This window comes from Culex pipiens, chromosome 1 (genome assembly GCF_016801865.2).
Source record: "Culex pipiens pallens isolate TS chromosome 1, TS_CPP_V2, whole genome shotgun sequence".
NCBI classification, from domain to species: domain Eukaryota; kingdom Metazoa; phylum Arthropoda; class Insecta; order Diptera; family Culicidae; genus Culex; species Culex pipiens.
Window position 1 is genome coordinate 645,271 of NC_068937.1, and position 19,938 is coordinate 665,208.

At 36.9% G+C, this 19,938-nt stretch overlaps 1 protein-coding gene across 1 annotated transcript; it reads left to right on the forward strand.

Moving 5' to 3' along the window:
• The first annotated feature begins 5,343 nt into the window (after nt 1-5,343).
• On the forward strand, nt 5,344-19,013 carry LOC120422534 (SET domain-containing protein SmydA-8). The gene is made up of 3 exons (XM_039585996.2): nt 5,344-7,014; nt 17,217-17,684; nt 17,742-19,013. The coding sequence occupies exons 1-3, from the start codon at nt 6,094-6,096 to the stop codon at nt 17,859-17,861; spliced, it is 1,509 nt and encodes a 502-aa protein (XP_039441930.1). The 5' UTR covers nt 5,344-6,093; the 3' UTR covers nt 17,862-19,013.
• The last annotated feature ends 925 nt before the right edge of the window (nt 19,014-19,938 follow it).

Below are 19,938 nucleotides of genomic sequence, written 5' to 3' on the forward strand. Positions count from 1 at the left end.
TTGAAGAAATTTGTCTGATTTTGGACTGAAAATCATTTTTTCAAAGTTTTGGAATTATATGGTAAATGTTTCTAAAATAACAAAATTTTATGCCTTTTTTCAATTTTGAGAAATTTTGATTTTTGACAAAGGTCTGGTTTCTTTTTATTTGAAATTAATTTGATATTTCAGTTTTGTTAAATTTTTATAAATTATTGATTTTAAAATTTCAAATTGATATTTATTTTTTTAAATTAACGTTTTTTCAAACTAACGCATTTTTAAGAGACAGAATTCAGAAATTCACTGAATTTTAAAATATTATAAAATTCAAGACATTCATCTAAATTTAAGAAATCAAAATTTTGTAATTTTAAAATGTTTAAACATTATTTTTTTATCTCTTTTTTTCATTTTTGAGGCAAGATTTTTTGACTTTCTAAATTGAAGAAATTTGTCTAATTTTGGACTGAAATCATTTTTTCAAAGTATTTTTAAAATTTTTGGGTATTTGTTTTTGAAAACTTAAGATTTTTTTAAAATCTCGCTTATTTTTTCAAATGGTCCTATGAGGAACAAATAGATTTTCCGAATCATTAAATTAATTTATAAATATTATAATAAAATTTCAAATTATAAAACTTGAGATTTTTTTTCAATTTGGTAATTGTAAATATTCAAATTTATTGATATCAACATTTTGGAATTTTAAATTGAATTTTATAACTAACGCATTTCGTATTTCACAGATTTTAAAAGTTATTTATTTTTTTTAATTAAAAAAACGGAACTCTGGAATTTTAAAATTGCGAAACATGAGTTTATTTTTTTATTTTAAAAGTTAATTTTTGAAATGAGATTTATTTGAATTCAAAATTGAAGAATTTAATAATCTTAATTATGAACTGTAAATTTAAGAATTTGAGAATTTCCGATTATTTTTTTTTTTAATTCAAGGATTTCAGAATTTTTGTTGTTTTGGTTTAAAAAAGAATTTGAGATTTTTTTTTAACTCGAGAATTTGAAAGCAAAGCCAAAGGTCTTTGTAACTTCAAAGCTGAATTTAGACTTTTGGATTTTTTGAATTAATTTTGGAATTATTAACTTCAAATTTCATAAATATATATCTTTTTTTTTTAATTTTCAATTTTTTTCAATTTGGGAATTCTAAATTTGAAAATTTCTGAAATAAATCTAATTTTAAACGTTTGAACATTTCAGACGCATGCAAAACGTGAATTTTAGAAAACGCTTTGCTTAGAGTTTCTGAAAATAAACTTAGTCTGTAATAAAAAAATATGAGGTTTTCGTCATTTTACCCAGAATTAATGTATTGACTAAGCAAAATTATTGAAAAATTGTCTCAAACCAACGCAAAAATCTAACCAAACCCTCGCGTGGCGGCCCGCCCAGTCCACGTTCTGCTCACCCCCCTCCAGATTGCGGTTCCGGAAAAGTTTGGCCGAACGCGCTCGGCGTCCATCAAACGACAAGACTCGTGCCGGCATTTGTGAGAGGTTTTTTTTTCGAAAACAAGAAAAAAAGTGCATGTTTGTTCCCCCACCACCCTTGCTGATCGGTTTATATTTTTTTTTTCTTTTTATTCTGCTCGATTGCTAAAAACTAGGCAAGTTTAGAGAATGATAAAGATGAACCCAAGCGCTTAATTCTTATGACTCACGACACACACACCCCCAACACACAAACACACTCATATGTAAAAGTTTAGTTTCATTCTCCATTTGATGAACGCAGTTTATTTTGAATAAATGTTGTTCTTTTAATTTTCCTTACAACACAGCCGAATTGGTCGTCGTACGTCGTGTTCATAGAATGGTAAAGTTTAGAATTGTATCTAAGTTTAAGTGAAATTGTAGCAAAACTAAAACTAATAAAAATTTGCATTCAAAAAACAGGCACACATTGTAAAAGTGAGTGAGTGAGTGAGTGAGTGAGAGAGAGAAGGTTGCGAAAATCATTTGTAAATATATATTCATCATTTTATCCTAGTTTCATCGTCGGAACCACTTTCTTCTCGTAATTTTGTAATTTTTCTAACTACGGAAAAACAGAAAATGGAAAATAATCAAAATCGGATCGGTTTGAGTTTAAATTTTGAAAAAAAAACACGAAACATTTTGGTACACCACGCTTGATTTTTTGTTTTGACACCCCCTATTTGTTGTTGAGTTTTTCCCTTTTGTTTCTCTTTTTTTTGTCCCTTTTCGTTAAGTTTACTCTCCGCTGTCAGATTGAAAGTAAAATGTGCATTTAGCCCCTCCCCCACAATTCTGAACGCACGTATGTATTCGTAAATATGTAAAGGCATTAATATCATCATTAACTAAGCGGAAATACAAGAAGAAGGAGAGGAAGAAGAATAAAACCTAGTACTGCCAGAAGATAAAACAAGAGAAAAAAAAAACAAACATTAACACGATCTACTTTAAAGCAACAACAACAAAACTGAACAATGAAGCTAAAACAGAGCAACAAGTCAAGCATTTTCTTTCCTTTTTTTAAAAAAATCGAGGAGTGAGGACCGTCTCTAAATTCCTTCTTCAGGGTCAGGTTGTCGTCCTTCCACCAAATTGTTTAGTGAACAAAAAGTAAAAATATGAAAAATAAATAAATATGCAAAGCAGCAGCACCTGGTGTGTCACTTTTGTAGATAGACCAGAGGTCTCGTATTTGAGTGTAAAGAGAGAGAGAGAAATGTGTAGAAAGAGAAACCCTAAAACAAAATTTAACCCAGAAAAAAATAAGAAAAAGTTAGCTAGGACACAGTAGAATATGAGAATCGTCGTAGAAACGTACTTTTTGTATGGAGAGAAAAAAACATTGAGCGCCGCGCGGCTTCTGTAGATAAAGTTGAAGTAAATAAAAAAACAAGATAGAATGTTTAGCAAAGTAAATCTAAATTCCACAAAAATAACAAAACAAAACACATTCGGCACACTCTTCAAACGTAAAAAAAAACAAAGTAAGCCCTGACTTGTTCTATCCCACTTTCTCGTGTTGCTTCCAGCAAAAAGAAAAAGTGACCCAGCAGCAAAATGTAAAGAAGTAAACAACTAGCGTATGTAAAAAGAGAAATATGCGATAAAATAATTTTGTGATAAACGAAAAATGAAAAAAATAACTAAGAAAGCAACTCTGCGTAAAGTGAACAACAACAAAAATGATGATACAATTAATTAATCGTAACAACTCACATTCAGCAAGACAAGCAAGCAGGACTGTAACATAGCAAAACCAAACACAAAATAATAAATACAAACAAAAAAAATCAAGATTGATTGAAAGATGAACACACAATAGAGGAAAATACTGCTGGAACATTAAAGTGAAGAAAAAAAAATCATAACAAGTAAATGATTCTGAGGTGAGCAAGAAGAAAAATTAAGCGGATAAATAAACTAGTACTAAAAATTACTGAAAAGTATATATATTGAAAATGCAAATGCAGAAAAAATAAAGAGAAAAAAAAACAATGAAAAATCTTTTCCAAACAAATCGATCTGTGTTTTTCAACTGAAAGCAAATATCACAAAACTGTGCGTGTCACGAATTAGGTCCTCCCCTCATAACTAATTTTTATATGGCTTTATACCAGCCTTCCCCCGCCAAAATTTATTCGATTTTCGCTGATTTCATTTCACGTTCGGCTTCCTTCGCTGTTGCTCCACTTCCACCCACTTGACTTCAAAAAGGTGCGTCGTCACGCAAGCAAAAAACCGTATTGCTTACTTTTGGCAACTCGTGCGGGGTCATTCACAAATTGCGTGGCAGTTTTATTCCCCCTTCGCCTTCCACGTAAAAGCTACGGCATTCGTGAATGACGCACAAACCTCAAGGAAACCCCCAAAAATGGGACATCATTTAGGTCGCGACTTCCAGATTTTGTGTCATGCCAAACTTTTTCAACTGAATCTCAGCAACCATTGATTCAAAACGTCAACTGCTTAAAAGCATGTTTTCTTTACGACATTAACCGACACCGCAATATTGTTCCAAGATTGCGATTAGAAAATTTGTCATTGGCATTGGCATCCCAACTGCGGACGTGATGAACTTCAAGCACCTAGAGCGATCGAGAAATTATTTGTTCTTCAAGCCGTCTACCTACCAAGACTCCGGTAACGATGGCGGCGTTAACGCTCTCGTCGGACTGGCCAACCGCATGATGGAGCGGACAATGGTGACGGAGCAGATGGCCACCGTAAATCGGCTGATCGGTGTGGTTGGTACGCTGGTCGAGGGACTGTCTGTCCTGGCGGCCGTGTCGACCCCCACCGTGGCCGAGGAGCCGAAGCCGCTCCTGGTGGAGCCAAGCGGCAACGGCCAAAAAAAGCCGTTCCAGCTAGCGGCGTGGACAGAGTTGCGCAAGCGTGGTTAGTGGTAGTGCAAGTGTAGAAAAAGGCGTGCTTCGAGTTGCTGGCCATGGGAGGCCGAAAACGTGGAGGAAGAGGAAGAGGAGGTAAGGGCGCCCAGCGCCAGCGTTGGACGCCGCTGTTCCCGTCCGTTGGGGCGGCCAAGCAGCGAGCCGTATCTGCGACGGACGTGGAGGCGAGACGAGCGGAACGACCGCCGTCTCTGGGCTCGCCGGAGTGGGGAGAGGATGACCAGGTGGTGGTCCAGCTGAGGGCCAAAACCCCCGGCCAAGCGCTTCCGCCGGACCTGTTCCGGGTGGGGGAAGCGATCCAGAGGACTGGCGTTGCGGTGGTGGACGTGGAGCGCGAGGGCTCCCAAGGGCAGACGTAGGCCATCGTCGTCCTTGGTCGCTTCCCACCGGTGGGCGGTCCCTTTTGCCCACCAGGCCCGAGTGGAGACGGGGCTTGGACCCTGACCCGTCCTGATTAGGATCCCGCAGGGCACGGCAATCTCTCTTTCTTCGCAAGAGACGCAAATGCGTTTAACTTCCACAAAAGTCAGACCGACTTTGGGTTGGTACTAGGAGTGTGAAGTCCGTAATAGAAGAGACAATTTTGAAAAGTAACCCGACTGAGCTGAGCTCCATTGCGAGTGGCAAGCTTTGGTAAAGCCCTCTCTTGGGGTGGTGAGTGTCCTGGCTAAGCTTTCTGCCAAGGGGGTGCGCGTCTAGGATAGTTGAATTTTCGTGGCCGTAATAAAATTTTAGCTTTCACAGAAATCGTTGGTTCGCACCACTTTGATAATTTTCTCCTCCCGTAACGGTACTTTGTGCGCGCTCTCTCTCCCTCTCAGTTCTTCTTCTCTCTTTGTGCAGTCTTATCACCACCGCACACAGGAAAAGGGGGAGACAATAGAAGAGAGCCGCCGCTCACAATATGTTTGCCACTCTCCACGTCGCACGCACACCGTCTGTGTCTGTGTGTGCTTATCGGAGCCATTTGTGACGACGACGACGACGTTGGATGCTGGATGCTGCTGCCGATGTGACACAGAAGGAAAGGAAAGTGCGTGACGCTGTGCGTGTGTGGTGAAAATTTCTGTTCCTCAAAATCGTGCAGCATCAACCTTTGACGTTTCCGTCACGTGTGAGTTTGAGTGAAAACAACGAAAAGTCATCACCACCGTCGTCCATCGTAGTAGGCAGCAGCAAGGAAGAAAAAAAAGGTTGGCCAAATTTTTTCCTCCTCGTCGCGTGCTGTCAGTGTGTGAGAGATTTTCTTCCTCCTACGGGCCAGTCAAAGTTGGCGGTGGTGGCAAACGTGTCTTTTTGTGCGCACAATTTGTGTTTACCAGCTGAAAAACTGCTGTCGGGATGCCTGTTGAAGCTGGTGTTTCTGGTTGTTGAAACGTCGCGACGCTGCTCTCCTCTCTCTGCTCCACCGCCTGCTGTGTGTGAAGGATTTGCGACACACGCGCGCGCCAACAACATAACCTCGCTCTCTTGCTCACGGGTTTCGCAAAAAAATCTCCGAGACTCCGAGGTTCCGGAACGGCGACAAAGCCCTCTCGTCTCACAGTACGGTGGCAGACATGAAAACGGACGGACGACCTGCGACTGCGTCTCGTACAAGTGACGACGACACTAGCTTAGTGCCCCGGCCAACGACGACGACGACGATGAGCGGTGGCGACCACCGTCAGTCTGCCAGCTGAGCTCAACCGGAACAGTTGGGCGCAACAATGGCCACGGAAGAAGCGGTCCAGCCGGATGCCTCGCTAGCATCTCCGGAGCGGGTTGCCGCGTTCAAAGCCGACCTGGTGGCGTTTCTCGGCGAAAAACTCTACTCCCCCGAGCAACCGTGGGACATTGCGGTGTTCGAGGGATACGGTCGGGGACTGGTCGCCACGCGGGACATTGCCGTCAACGAGTTGATCTTCCTCGATCGCCCAATCCTCGTGGGACCTCGCGTCAACAACTACGACGTGATATTCTGCGCCAGCTGTTGTCGCATCCAGAAACGCCTAACGCTCTGTTCCGGCGGCTGTCGGCTGCCAATCTGTGCCGACTGTGACCGGAGTGCCGCACTGGAAACCCCCCACACGGCCGAATGCACCGTCATCACATCGTGGCAACCCAAAGACCAAAAACGCTACTGCAAAACCATCCTGTACGCGCTCACCTCCATCCGGGCAATGCTCCTAAACGACCTCGAGTCCCGCATCGTGTTCAACTTGGAAGGTCACGCACCCCGCAAGGACATGATCACCGAGATCGATCGTCTGCTCAAAGATCAAATCTTCGCCAACCTCCCCGAAGGCAGCCCCAACCTCCACTTCCTACGCCGCATCGTCAACGTGCTCAACACGAACGCCTTCGAAACGTTCCGGATCGTGCAGGACGAGGAAAACAACGATCACGAGATCATCCTGCGGGGCCTGTACATCCTCGGTGCGCTCATGAACCATCACTGCTTGGCGAACGTGCGGTACGTGTTTGACGAGAACCAGGTCATGTGGTGTCACGCGTCGCGCCCAATCCGGAAGGGCGAACAGATCTTCAACAACTACTCCAAGGTGCTGTGGGGAACGCAGCACCGGATCATTCACCTGTGGTTCTCGAAGCACTTTCTGTGCGAGTGCGAGCGGTGCCGGGATGTGACGGTGAGTGCGAGGGAAATGAGTAGATTTATTTGGAAAAGTGTTTTGTTGTGAAAATCTTCAATGTTTACGCCAATTTATATAAAAAAATTAAAATTATAACTTTTTTAATCCCTTTAACAAAAAAAAAAAAAAATCAAAAATAAAATCAGATGCTTGTTGTAATTTTAGTTCGAAAAATGTGTAAATTTACCCTTTTTCAATTCAATATTACATCATTCAAGGCATCCAAAGGTCGTCAGTTCGAACCCTGGGGTGGAAGGTTCCTGGGAATAGAAAGAGGTTTGGGTGCTCTCCCCATTCAAGCTATCGGACTCCTTGGTTCGAGCTGAAACTTGCAATAGAGACCACCAAAAACCTGGAGATCGTTAAAGTGGATGGTTTGATTTGATTTTGGTTTGATCATAAAAGTGGTAAAATTAAACCTTCTTATTTTGACTATCGACCTAAAACTTAAACTTGACTAAAATAACGTTGCACAACTCGAGTTTTGTAAAGCAAGAAAAAATAGATTGTTTTGTTAACCTCAACGGCAGACAAAAAATTATAAAATGATCAAAATTTAAAAAAAAGATCAAAGAGACAAAAATGACCAAAACGACAAAAATGACCAAAATGGCCAAAAAGACAAAAAAAAAAAACGGATCCAAATGACAAAAATTTCCAAAATAACCTAAAATTACTAAAATGATAAAAATTACCAAAATGACCTAAATGACAAAAAATACCCGAATAACAAAAATGATCAAAATTACCAAAATTACCTAAATGACCAAAATGGCCCGAATGACAAAAATTACTGAAATGACAAAATGATTAAATGACCAAAATTACAAATATGGCCAAAATGATAAAATGAACAAAATGGCAAAAGTGACTTAAATGACAAAATTACAAATATGGCCAAAATGATAAAATTAACAAAATGGCAAAAGTGACTTAAATGACCATAATGGCAAAAATGACCAAAATGACAAAAATTTCCAAAATGACAAAAATAACCAAAATTTTCAGAATGGCCAAAATGATCAAAATGACCAAAATGACAAAAATTTCCAAAATGACAAAAATTTCCAAAATGATCAAAATGACCAAAATGACAAAAATGATCAAAATGACAAAAATGACCAAAATGTTCAGAATGGCCAAAAAAATGATCACAATGACCAAAATGACAAAAATTTCCAAAATGATCAAAATGACAAAAATTACCAAAATGTCAAAAATTTCCAAAATGATCAAAATGACAAAAATTTCCAAAATGATCAAAATGGCCAAATTGATCAAAATGACAAAAATGATAAAAATGAACAAAATGATCAAAATGACAAAAATGACCAAAATGGCCAAAATTACAAAAAAATCAAAACGGCTAAAATGACAAAATGACTAAAATGACCTAAATTACAAAAATGACCAAAATGACCTGAATGACAATGAATGAACAAGACAAAAAATACTAAAATACCTGAATGACAAAAATTGCTAAAATGACAAAATGATCAAATGACCAAAATTAGAAATATGGCCAAAATGATAAAATGATCAAAAGACCAAAATTACGAAAAATGACTTAAATGACCAAAATGGCAAAAAATACCAAAATTACCAAATGACAAAAATGACCAAAAAGACAAAAATGACCAAAATGACAGAATACCTCAGGGGTGACCAAATTATGGCCCGCGGGCCATAAAATCATTGTAAAATGATTTTATATTTTTTCATAATGAAGGTTTTTTTTAAACTTTGTTATGCTTATCTTTTTTATTAAGGATTAATCCATTTATTGAACCTCATTTTACGACACAAATCAAGGTTGTCAATCGATAATATTATCGTCTGACGATTATTACGGTTATGGTTATCGTTATTTCGATAATTCTATCAACGGTACGGTAATCTTATCGCCGATAATGAACGATAACGCATATTATAATCTTTATATAATCGATTAATTAAACCATATCATGTTAAATTTTCAATGCTGTCACTAAGAATATATTTTTTGAAAATGTAGTCGTTTAAAAGTATAAATGTGTACTCAAAATTTTTCACAAAACACCGTATTTTTTTCGAAAATACTCAAATTTTCATAATTGGCAAAGCAAACAAATTGAAATTCCGTATGCTTTTTCAATTTATTAGAGTTTTTTTAATTACTAAAATTCACACAAATTACCGTATTTTTCGAAAATACTCAAATTTCCTTAACATGTAAATTAAAAAAAATCAGTATTTTCGAAAAATACGGTAATTTGTGAAAATTTTAGTATTTTCCAAAAAAAACTCTGATAAAGTGAAAAAAGCATACAAAATTTCGCTTCGTTTGATACCCATATTGCATATTTTAAAAATTTGAGTATTTTCGAAAAAATACGGTTTTTAACAAAAAACCGTAATAAAGTGAAAAAGCATACAAAATTTCGCTTCGTTTGATACCCATATTGCAAATTATGAAAATTTGAGTATTTTCGAAAAAATACGGTATTTTGTGAAAATTTTAGTATTTTCCAAAAAAAACTCTAATAAAGTGAAAAAGCATACAAAATTTCGCTTCGTTTGATACCCATATTGCAAATTATGAAAATTTGAGTACTTTCGAAAAAATACGGTATTTTGTGAACAATTTTGAGTACATATTTTACTTTGAAACTTACTAGATTTTCAAAAAATATATTCTTATTGAATGAATTAAAAATTCAACATGATATGGTTGAATTAGGTCGATTTTAGATAGATTTTAAAAACGAGTTATCGTCCATTATCAGCAATAAGATTAACGCCGATATAAATATCGAAATAACGATAACGATAGAATTTTCGTTATCGTTGTCGAGCCTCGAAAATTTTATCGTTAACAACCTTGCTAAATATCTTTTTTCAAATACCTAATACAATGAAATCAACAAAACTGATGGACAACTGTCATTTTCTGTTTTCTATTATTTTAATTTCCAAAAATATTAAAAAAAAATTGCAGAAATCAAAAAAAAATTCAAGATGTATTACTTTTATTAGTCTTTTGAGCATGAGCATGAGAGGCAAAAATGCTAACCACCAGACCATCGAGGTTTAGTTGTATTACTTTTATTAGTCTTTTAAATTAAAATAACGTAATTTCATTTTTTAAATAACCAATTTTATACAATTGGCCCGGCATCCAAAAACTTTGAGCACCCCTGCAATACCTAAAATGACCTAAAACCCCAAAATTGCCAATGACCAAAATGGCTAAAATTACCAAAATGATAAAATGATCAAACAAACCAAAATAATCAAAATTTCATCGAAGTACCTATTTTTTGACCGAAAATTGATTTTACATTGAAAATGAACTTAAATTTTTTGGACCTTTTATTTTTTTTAAAGAAAAATCACTATATTTTCAAAACAAAATTTTGCATTTTCTGGACTTTTCTGAAAAGATGGAAAAGTTAAAACATATCCAGAGTTTTTTTTTGAAAAGGATCAAAAAACTATTGTCTTTCATATGTTTATAGGACCTAATAAAAAAAAACTCTAGATATAAAAAATAAAAACAGTTTTTTTTTGGAAATGCATATTTAATGCCAAAAAGTGATTTAAAAAAATCAGCCACTCATTTTTTTCGGTGAAATCCTCATCCAAACGTCAAAACTTTGCCGAAGACACCAAATCTATCAAACATTTCTTTTAACTAATACAGATTTTAGATTTTTTGCAATCTATTTATGTATGGAAAGCTGTCAAATTTGTATGGACAATGATATGGACAAACTGGTGATGCAAAATAGCTTATTTGGGCAACTTCCCGTTTGCCAAAAAGTTTTAGCCAGTTTCAAAAATACAAAAAAAATGGCAGATCTAAGATGGTGTCTTCTTACGAGTTTAAAAAAAAAAACAAAAAAAAGTAAAGTTAAAACAAATAAAAAAAAGTTTGTTCGTTTCCCAATCGAAAACCACTCGATCCCACCATCAAAATTAAAACAGTTGTCCTCCTTTGTCACTTAAAGTTGTCGCAGCTACAACCACACACGAGCAGTACTTAATTGACAACATATAGCAAATAAAAAAAAATCGAATCATCGTCGTTGGACTCCGCGGCGAGACTCCGACAGTGACAAGTGGCAAATAATTAGGCCTCGTCTGCTCTTTACTTCTGCAGTCGGACCACACTCATAATTTTAGCTTAAAATTGGTTCATCATCGAAAGATCACACATTCGCGCTCGTATTCGGTATCACGCCAACTTGAGAGTTGCGTTTGCGCCAAAATGCAATTGGATCGCTTTCAAGACATTTTTTTTTTTTCGTCTCATCGATATGGTTACAGGGAAATGTGAAGGTTCGTTTTAGAATTCGAATTTAAATATTTAATTTTTTCCTCACGAACCCTATTAATAATACACATAAATTGGCGATTTTAGAAAAGAGCCCGCAAGCATGCAACGGTAATAATATTTAAATTTTAACTCCCACCGCAGGGATTCTGAAAACAAAGGAGGTGGTTGTCCACTTTGGTCCAAACATAACTTTTTTTTTCGTTCTTTCCTTTGTTTGGCTGCCTGCCTTCCGTTTCCGCAATGCACCACACCAACTTGCTCAACGCCAACTCGGGTCCGTGGCGGTCACAGCAGGCGCTGACATAAAACACGCAGGGCAAATGTTCTGCATGAGCTTTAGCGCGGAAATTGTGTGTCCTTTGAAGCAGTGGTCACTTGGATTGTTACTTTTTATAATTTTTTTTTCTGAAAAAATAGGTTTGAAAATGAAAACAAACGTTCAAACTATCTGAGCAGCGATCTGTTCACCAACTCCCTACGGAGTAATTTGCTTAATAATAGTGGCGTTTGAAGCCGGTTCCGGTTCTCCATATAAGTCCCGAGCCAGAGTTGCTTGTTTTAAAACTGCAAATTAGACTGTAGCTTCGTCGAGACCGTGTTGTCTCAAGGGACCTTCTGGGTGGATGATTTATGCGGGCACAACACAAGTAGTACAGTCTTCTAAAACATAAACAAGCCAATAATGTCGATGGAGCGCAATAAAATTTGCATGCACTTCGCATTAAAATATTTTAAGTTGAAAACAGCAAAAACATCAAACCGCTCTCCACCTGTCCGCGCGTGATAGAGTCATGCCCGGTTCCATTTTCTCGGGACGGCTACGAAATAAGGTATATAATTAAAAGCAGCGATGTGTTGGTGTACAATATTCTAATTCAAATTAGCAGCCGACGACCTTCGGTCGGTCTCCACGCAAAAAAAAAACATTCCAACATTAAAGTCTTGGAAAAAAAGCACAGAATGTCACGCAAAAGTTGTTTCGCTAATGACGGAGTTGTTGTTGGGACGCCATTTTCCATGTTTGCTGTTTTTGGGGTTAAGTTTTTCCCACCACGCATGAAATGGCTCAATTTCGCAGGTTGCTGCGATTCCTGATGACGATTTCCGTTATCGTATTGGACATTTGCGGCCATGTTCGCTTAAAGAAATAATAATAAAAGGATACAAATTTGGCACAAGATTTTCTTGTTTATAAGTTATATAAATTTTAGTAAACAACATTTTTTCTCGCTTTCGTCATTTTCCAGCTTTTGCGCTTGGCGCGTCGATAAACACAGTTTTTTATGTTCAAAAAATCATATCGCAATTTTTAGACTTGTTATGTAAAAAATTACACTTTCGATATATGTAATATTGTTATAATAAAAATGACAAATGTTTTCAGATATGAGCTCTTTGGCCCCGAGACCTCCAAATCAACAAATTAAATTTTCATTACCTCATCTCAACATATTTTTCCAACTAATAACATTTTATTTGAAATGTGGCGTTCTAAAATTAGTTCAGCCATGCCGGAGCTACCCTTTTTCGGATAGGAGCACTTTAATCGCAAAACAAAAAAAACGTGTCTTGTTATTTTGACCAAGGAAAACAGGCAAAAAATTGAAAAAGTGACTGTTAAATATGGAAACACTAAAAAGGCAAAAGGTAAATGATAGGAGGTAACCAATTTTTTTGCGGAGCGAGGTGGGACCAGGGTTACCAGGTCAAAATTAGAAAAATCTGGCAAAGTGTCTATCAAAAATCTGGGAAAATCTGGCAGACGAAATCTAACCATTCTCAATGGTGAAGGGAAGGAGGAAATGAATTAGTTCAAAAATTTGTAGAATTCAGGTTGTTAATTGATTTTATGACCTCAAAAATGTTTGATTAACATTACCTCTAAGAAAAACTCATTCATTTTTTTTATTATTTTCATTTGAATTCGTTCATTTTAATCAAAAAGTTGTTCAAAATGGGCATGAAGTGAAAAATCTGGCAAAATCTGGCACTGAGAAGGATGAATCTTTATTCTGGCAGATACTTGAAAATTCTGACATTCCCAGATTTATCTGGCAACCTGGCATCCCTGGGTGGGACAGCTAGGATCAAGTCAGTCCAAGTCCGATTGTGTCAAGGAAAGAAAATGAATGTGTTAGCCTGTGAAGTGCCACTTACACCTCAATTATATCAAAAACAAAAATGAACTAAACCAGATAAATGCAAAATAAAATATTCAAAAATGAAAAAAAAAGATAAACATATAACAAGAGTTAAATATTGATAATCCAATTATTCAAAATTAAAAAATTCAGAAATGAAAAAAATAAATTCGAAAATTGTAATATTTAAAAAATCTAAATTCTAGCAAATCAATGTTTTGGACAAATGTGAGTTTGTAAACGAAGAGTCAGTGAACGTTTACATTAGGAGTGAGCAGGATACAATCTTTGAATTTGAAACAAATTATGTTTAGAAATTCCAAAAACAAAAAAAAATCAGATGTGAAAAAAATGATTGATAAAATTTACAATTTTAAATAAAACAAATCGTCGCCATCGTGCTAACTTGTCGTACGTGCATTTTGGGCCAAATTGAGTTAAGAACGCCATTTTGTGCAGCTCACAATGCCTCACCTTTTGACCTTCACAGATCCCCAAAATTCGATTTCAATCCTGAGATATTCAACAAAAACCTAAAAAACTCCGTGCATTTTTGTCACTTTACATATGAAAGTAGTTTCAATCTTGTCGTGCTGTCTTGTCACTCCATGAAAATTGATGTAAGTGCGACAAAAGGCCAAAGGGATTTCAGGCCAGGAAAGTCAGGATGCGTTTGTCGCACGTACAAGCTAGACTACCGTAAACATTTGTAATTATAACTCGGGACTCCAGCAACCAACTTCAACCAAACTTCGGGACAATGCACAGAATAGTGAGCCAAACAAAACGTGTTTGTTATTGTTTACATTGCGTGCTCTCGTTTTTGAATATTCAAGGTCAAACATTAAAACGCGTTTTTCTCGGAACGTCAAAATGGCGGGTGCGACAAGATAGCACGACGACGTCGAAATCTTAAATTAACAACTAAAAAATCAAAAATTCTGAAAATTTTAAAATTCATAAACTTTTTAAAAATCAGAATTTTTTATAGTCAGAAGGAATTTCATAATTTGAAAATTTAAGATTTTGTGTGTGTGTGCAACCAACCAAACGGGACCACGCGGTCGCTTCTTACAAATTGAGTTGTTTCCATGTATTTTTTAGATCTACATTCTATACATGCAAATAACTCGCATAGGCATTTGGAAGGTGTTAGCTCTGCCGAGCTTCGGTGACCCATTTCTACGCTGGCTAGCCGAGCGCGAGGTCCCTCAGCTTTTATCGACAAGCCCCGCCCTGAAGAACGTTTGCACCAATCGGGTTCAAACGTTATTTAGAACTTCCGAACCCTTGTCAAATGGACAAGGACCCAGCGCGTATATAGTTTGATAGTAACAGTATTCCTAATTCCAGACGTCGCTCACCAAGCCGTGATGGCCTAGTGGTTAGCATTTTTGCTTATCAATCCAAAGGACGGGGGATCGAACCCCGACTCGGGCGACTTTGATTTTTCGTTCATGTTCAGAGTTTCAAGATTAATATTTCCTATACTTTCTCGTTGGGAGCAGATGGGAATCGAACCCAGGACCATTCGCTTAGAAAGCGCACACCGTAACCAGTCAGCCACGGCCGCTCCTAATTTGAAAAATTTAAGATTTTAGGAACTTAAAATCGATGTAAATATTTTTAATGTTTTGACCCTCACATACACAAATTATTCAAGCGCAGGGGATTGCATTTTAAATTGGTTTTAGCTGATTGCATTTGAACTTTCGTCAAACAAAAGTTGAAGGGCAGGGTTACCACTCAAATCCCATTTTCAAATTTCCGACTTTTTCATAAAATCAAAAAATAGGTATTTCTTATCTAAATAATGATTTTAAACAAAAACTCTTTTTTAAAAAAGTTAATATCAACCATCGAAAACAATCCAAACAAATTAGAAAAAAAAACAAACATAATGATTTAAAAGAATTTAAAAAATATCTAGGATCGCTTTAAAAAAAATTAGTTCCCTTTAAAATTTTGTAAATTTTGATATAGATTTTTTAAATTTATGCTCATGTATCCAGTTGTCAGTATTTAACTGTTTTATTTTTATTTTTTTCAATGAAAAATTCAAGAAGAGACAAACTCTTTAAACATATTTGCAATAACCTAAATCAAAATTTCTTTTGTTTACTTTTTTTTCAATATTTTTCTCATTTTTCATAAACCTTAAAAAAATCTTTTTTTTTTTAATTCAAAACGCACAACGATTGGATTTTATACGATATTTAAGTGTTCCGAAAATTAAAGATCTAGCTTAATCAGTAATTTACCCATACTCACAAAAAAGTTCAAGATACACATTTGGGAAAATATATTTGAAATGACTGAATGAAAATTTTCCACCAAAAAAACCCATTGCCAAAATCTAGTTGGAATCTTTTACGCTGGTCATAATCTTTAAAATTAGGTTCTATTTTTCCATTAGTTTTTTATTAACTTTGTTACTGTTTTTAGTTAAATTTGTTTTTTTTTTGTTATAAATAGATTTTGTTTGATAAACAAAAATTAGTAAAAATCTGTTGATTCATAAAAAAAATATTAGGAAAATCTGTGACAAATGCATTCAATATTTATCAGGATTTTCAATGATTCAAACAGCCTTTTCATTCTGTAATAGATTGAAATTGTGAAAGGAACCTTAAACTTTAAGTAAGTAAATTGAATGAATTTAATTTTAAATTTCTACAAAATATGACAAAATTATTCAAGAGTTAGTAAATAATTTTCAGACAAGTATGCCTGGAATTCCCGACTTTTCCCAACAAAAAAAAATCACCAATTCCAGACTGTTTCCCGATTTTTTGTGGATTTTGGCGAATTCCCGAGTTTCCTGATTTCCTGACTTGAGTGGCCACCCTGGAAGGGTTTATTTAAATCCCCCCCCCCCAAGAATCTCTACTTTTCTTGATTGTGTTTCTCTTGCACCTACATCTCACCATTGCTCTGAGTCAGTATGAGCAACACGCTAGAACACGCTTTGGCGTTCACACATCTTTCGGTTACACATTTGAAGTAGGGAAAATTATCAGAACAATTTAATAATGTCTAAAATTAGGAACCGATTTTTTCACTGATAAAATAAATCTTAACGGAAACGATGTTTAGCCTTCGAAAAACCCCCAATAAATGGTTAACTTTTGGAAGGAATGGATTCCATGCAGTTTTTTCAACAGTTCATTAAAAAAATTCAAGAAATAAAACTAAAAGCTTGAAAAAAAAAAAACAAAAAAAGTAAATTATCTGAAATTTGATTATCCGAAGGTTTCTACGGGTCTTCGGATAAAAACGAATCATGAACAAAATAAAATTTACGTGTTTTTTTTATTTTCTTACTTTTAAAATCAAATTCGAGTTCTGCGACCCCATTTTAGTCCAATTTCAAGTAAATTGAATTCCTATTACCAAATGCCTTTTTTCAATATTTCATCACCGCCATCTTGGATTTTATATTCGAAATATACGGGTCATACTCAAGATCACCAATAAAAATATGGAAACGAAAATAAAATCGTAATTCGATTATCCGAAGTGAAACTTTTCCAAGGTATTCTGATAATCGAGTTTGAACTGTAACCAACTGTCTTAAATTCAAAAATATTTTTTTTTTATGAATTTGTTAAACTTTTTGACTATTATCACTCTGATATTTTCACACAAATGCAACATTTTCAAAAAACATTAAAGCAGTGAAAGTCACTCCGGATTTGAAAATTAATTTAAAACCCTGATTTTCATTGTTTATTTTGCAGGAGCTGGGCACCTACCTCGGCGCGCTCAAGTGTGTCCGCGAGCGCTGCCCGGACGGCCGGCTGGTCTCGCTGAACCCGCTCAAGATTGCGTCCGCCTGGCAGTGCGACAAGTGTGGCCTCCAGATGGGCAACCTGAAGGTGACCAAGATCCAGGAGATTGCCGGCCGGATGGTGCTGAACAACGCCATCAAGCGGGACGAGGCCGGCATTCTGGAGTACCTGAACGACCACGTGTCGCGGTTTCTGCTGCCTTGCAACCAGTTTACGGTGGAGCTGAAGCTGCAGGCGATCCGGAAGATCCAGGGCGAGGCCTGCTTGGAGCATTTGATGGAGAAGGAACGGTTCTGTCGGGAGATTCTGACCATTTTGGAGCAGCTCAAGTACGGGGAGTGCTTCGTTAAAGGGGTGTTGGCCTACGAACTGTTTAAGGTCCGCATGACAATCGCTCAGCGGCGGGATGAGCAGGGGGTGAGTTGGGGAATCGTTAGCTTCAGTGGAAGAATTTAAAACGATTGTTTATTTCAGTGCTTCCCGGATGAACCTGCACTGGACAATCTGCGAACGGCTTGGACCATCCTGCAGCACAGTGGCAACCGGCCACGTGATCTGGACCAGCTTGCGCAATGCTACGGTTGTAACGTTTGACGTGGTGTGGAAACAGACCAATAGCAGTAGCCAGATTGAACTACTTCAAGGGTTGCTTAGATTCGGCACACACGCACACATGCGAGAGCACGTGGATTTGATGGCACGCGCACCGATTTTGCTTGCTCGTAGCACCGCAGGATTTGTAGGATTTGATTGATATGTAATTGTGCATTTAGGACAAATTTGCTCACATCGACAGGAACGGGACAGCTGCTGTGACAGGAGAGGGGCTGACAACAAGCGAAAATGACACTGACACTGACACTCGCCCTCTCGCGCATCTTTTGGGTCTAAATTTGAGACTTTTTTTTCAAAAAAGGAAATTTTTATATCTCGGGAAGACATACGTCGCTCCAAAGCCGCGACAGTGGCGTATAAATGAAGATAAACAAGTACACACTACACACATGTGGATTGACGCACAAAGACTGGCACCTTTCGCGCACCTCGTTTTTTTCTTCTTCTTTTTAGTCTGTAACATCTAGTTTTTCCACCTTTAAAATCTCCCTCGTCCCTCTTCCCCCCTTTCTCCTTGATGTGTGAACGTTTGACACCAAGGAACAAGTATCTATTTCCACCCATTACACCTAAAAGCCGCGCGGAGAAAATGATACATAACCGGCCACCTCCAAAATCCCATTTCTCGTGAGAAAAGAAAGCAAAAAAATATCAGAAGGTAAAAACCGAAATAAGTCGTTTGTTATGAAATTTTTCCCCTTGCGCACGGAAAGAAAAGCAAGAAAACACGCTGGCAAGCGCCATATTTTCGCCCATTTCTCAGTGCTCTTGTTTCTCCTGAAAAATCTATTTTGAAAATATATCGCAGTAGGCGACAACGGCAGCCGGGCGCGATCGCGCCCTCACACATGCATAAATATGCGCCGTCTGACAAAAATATCAAACACACGTTTCTCGCTCTCCCACTTTTTACAGCCAAATCTCATTTCTCCTCTGCCTTTTAGTCTAGTCCAAATGTTCCAAAAAAAATTGTGAAAAAAAGTAAATAGAAGACAACTTATCAGATTTTTCTCTTTAAATCAAATCGTCAAATAGATATTGTATTCCTAAAGAAAATATTCTAATGTATACAAATAAATTAGCTAAATCTAAACAAATTTAAATATGCTTGAATAAAATCAATTCAAATAACTGCCGAGTTTTCTTTCAAAAATACACACCGATTTCAGTAACACGCACCTGTTCGCCGTTAAAACATAAACTCACCTCTCTCGCGAGTAACTCTCTCTCTCTCTCTCTCTCACTCTCGTCAAACTCATCCACGTGATGACAAAAAAAGACAGAAAAAACGCGCGCGCGCCGATCACCGCAACGGGCCATTGACACCTCTCGTCCCAGCTTCGAAAATCGCAGCATGCTGTGTGGCGTGGAAAACTGGCGCGCATTTCCCCGTTGGGGTAGGTCTGACCAGAGTGGGAGAGAAAAGCTCTGACACCTGTTTTGTGAGCAGAGCTTTTATGCTGCGCTCTCTCGGAGAGAAAAAAAAGAGAGACTGCTCGATTTAAAGCTTACTTGGTTTGCGTCTTCGATGAACATTCGAGCAGGCAAGGGATGCCAGGTCTGGTGGAAGTCGAAACCGCAAATTTATTTAAGTTTTTTACCTTCAGAATGTTGATGTCTTGAACTTCTTTAATTACTCTTAGCTTTAAGTAAAATTTAATTGCAAAAGCCGACTCGGTCCTAACCAGGTCCCAGCACCAAAAAGGACCTAATAAAAATAATTTTACGAAAAAAAATTGATGTCTTGAAAAAAAAAAAACAAAAATATTTTATGCTGGAAAAACGAATCGCTGAACTGTGGTGAATTTTTGAAGGTGACTGATAAAGTTTATATGTTGTTAAATAATAATGTTTAATTGCAAATTTTATCAAACAAAAATTTCCAAAAAATTAGAGGTACAAAAATATAATTACTGCTGAAAATTTTTATTTTTAAATGAAAGCACTAGTATAATTGATTGTAAATCTTTAAAATACACGCCACTTCAGAAAAAAACAATAATTTCTTAATTTTTTTGCTTTTTTGAGAAATTTTGACTGTAGCATAACTGTTACA

Excerpts from the sequence above, each read along its gene's own strand:
- LOC120422534 (XM_039585996.2), top strand. The coding sequence starts at position 6,094 with ATGGCCACGGAAGAAGCGGTCCAGCCGGATGCCTCGCTAGCATCTCCG. Across the intron at positions 7,015-17,216 it reads AGCGGTGCCGGGATGTGACG|GAGCTGGGCACCTACCTCGG; the intron begins GTGAGTGCGAGG and ends TTTATTTTGCAG. Across the intron at positions 17,685-17,741 it reads AGCGGCGGGATGAGCAGGGG|TGCTTCCCGGATGAACCTGC; the intron begins GTGAGTTGGGGA and ends TGTTTATTTCAG.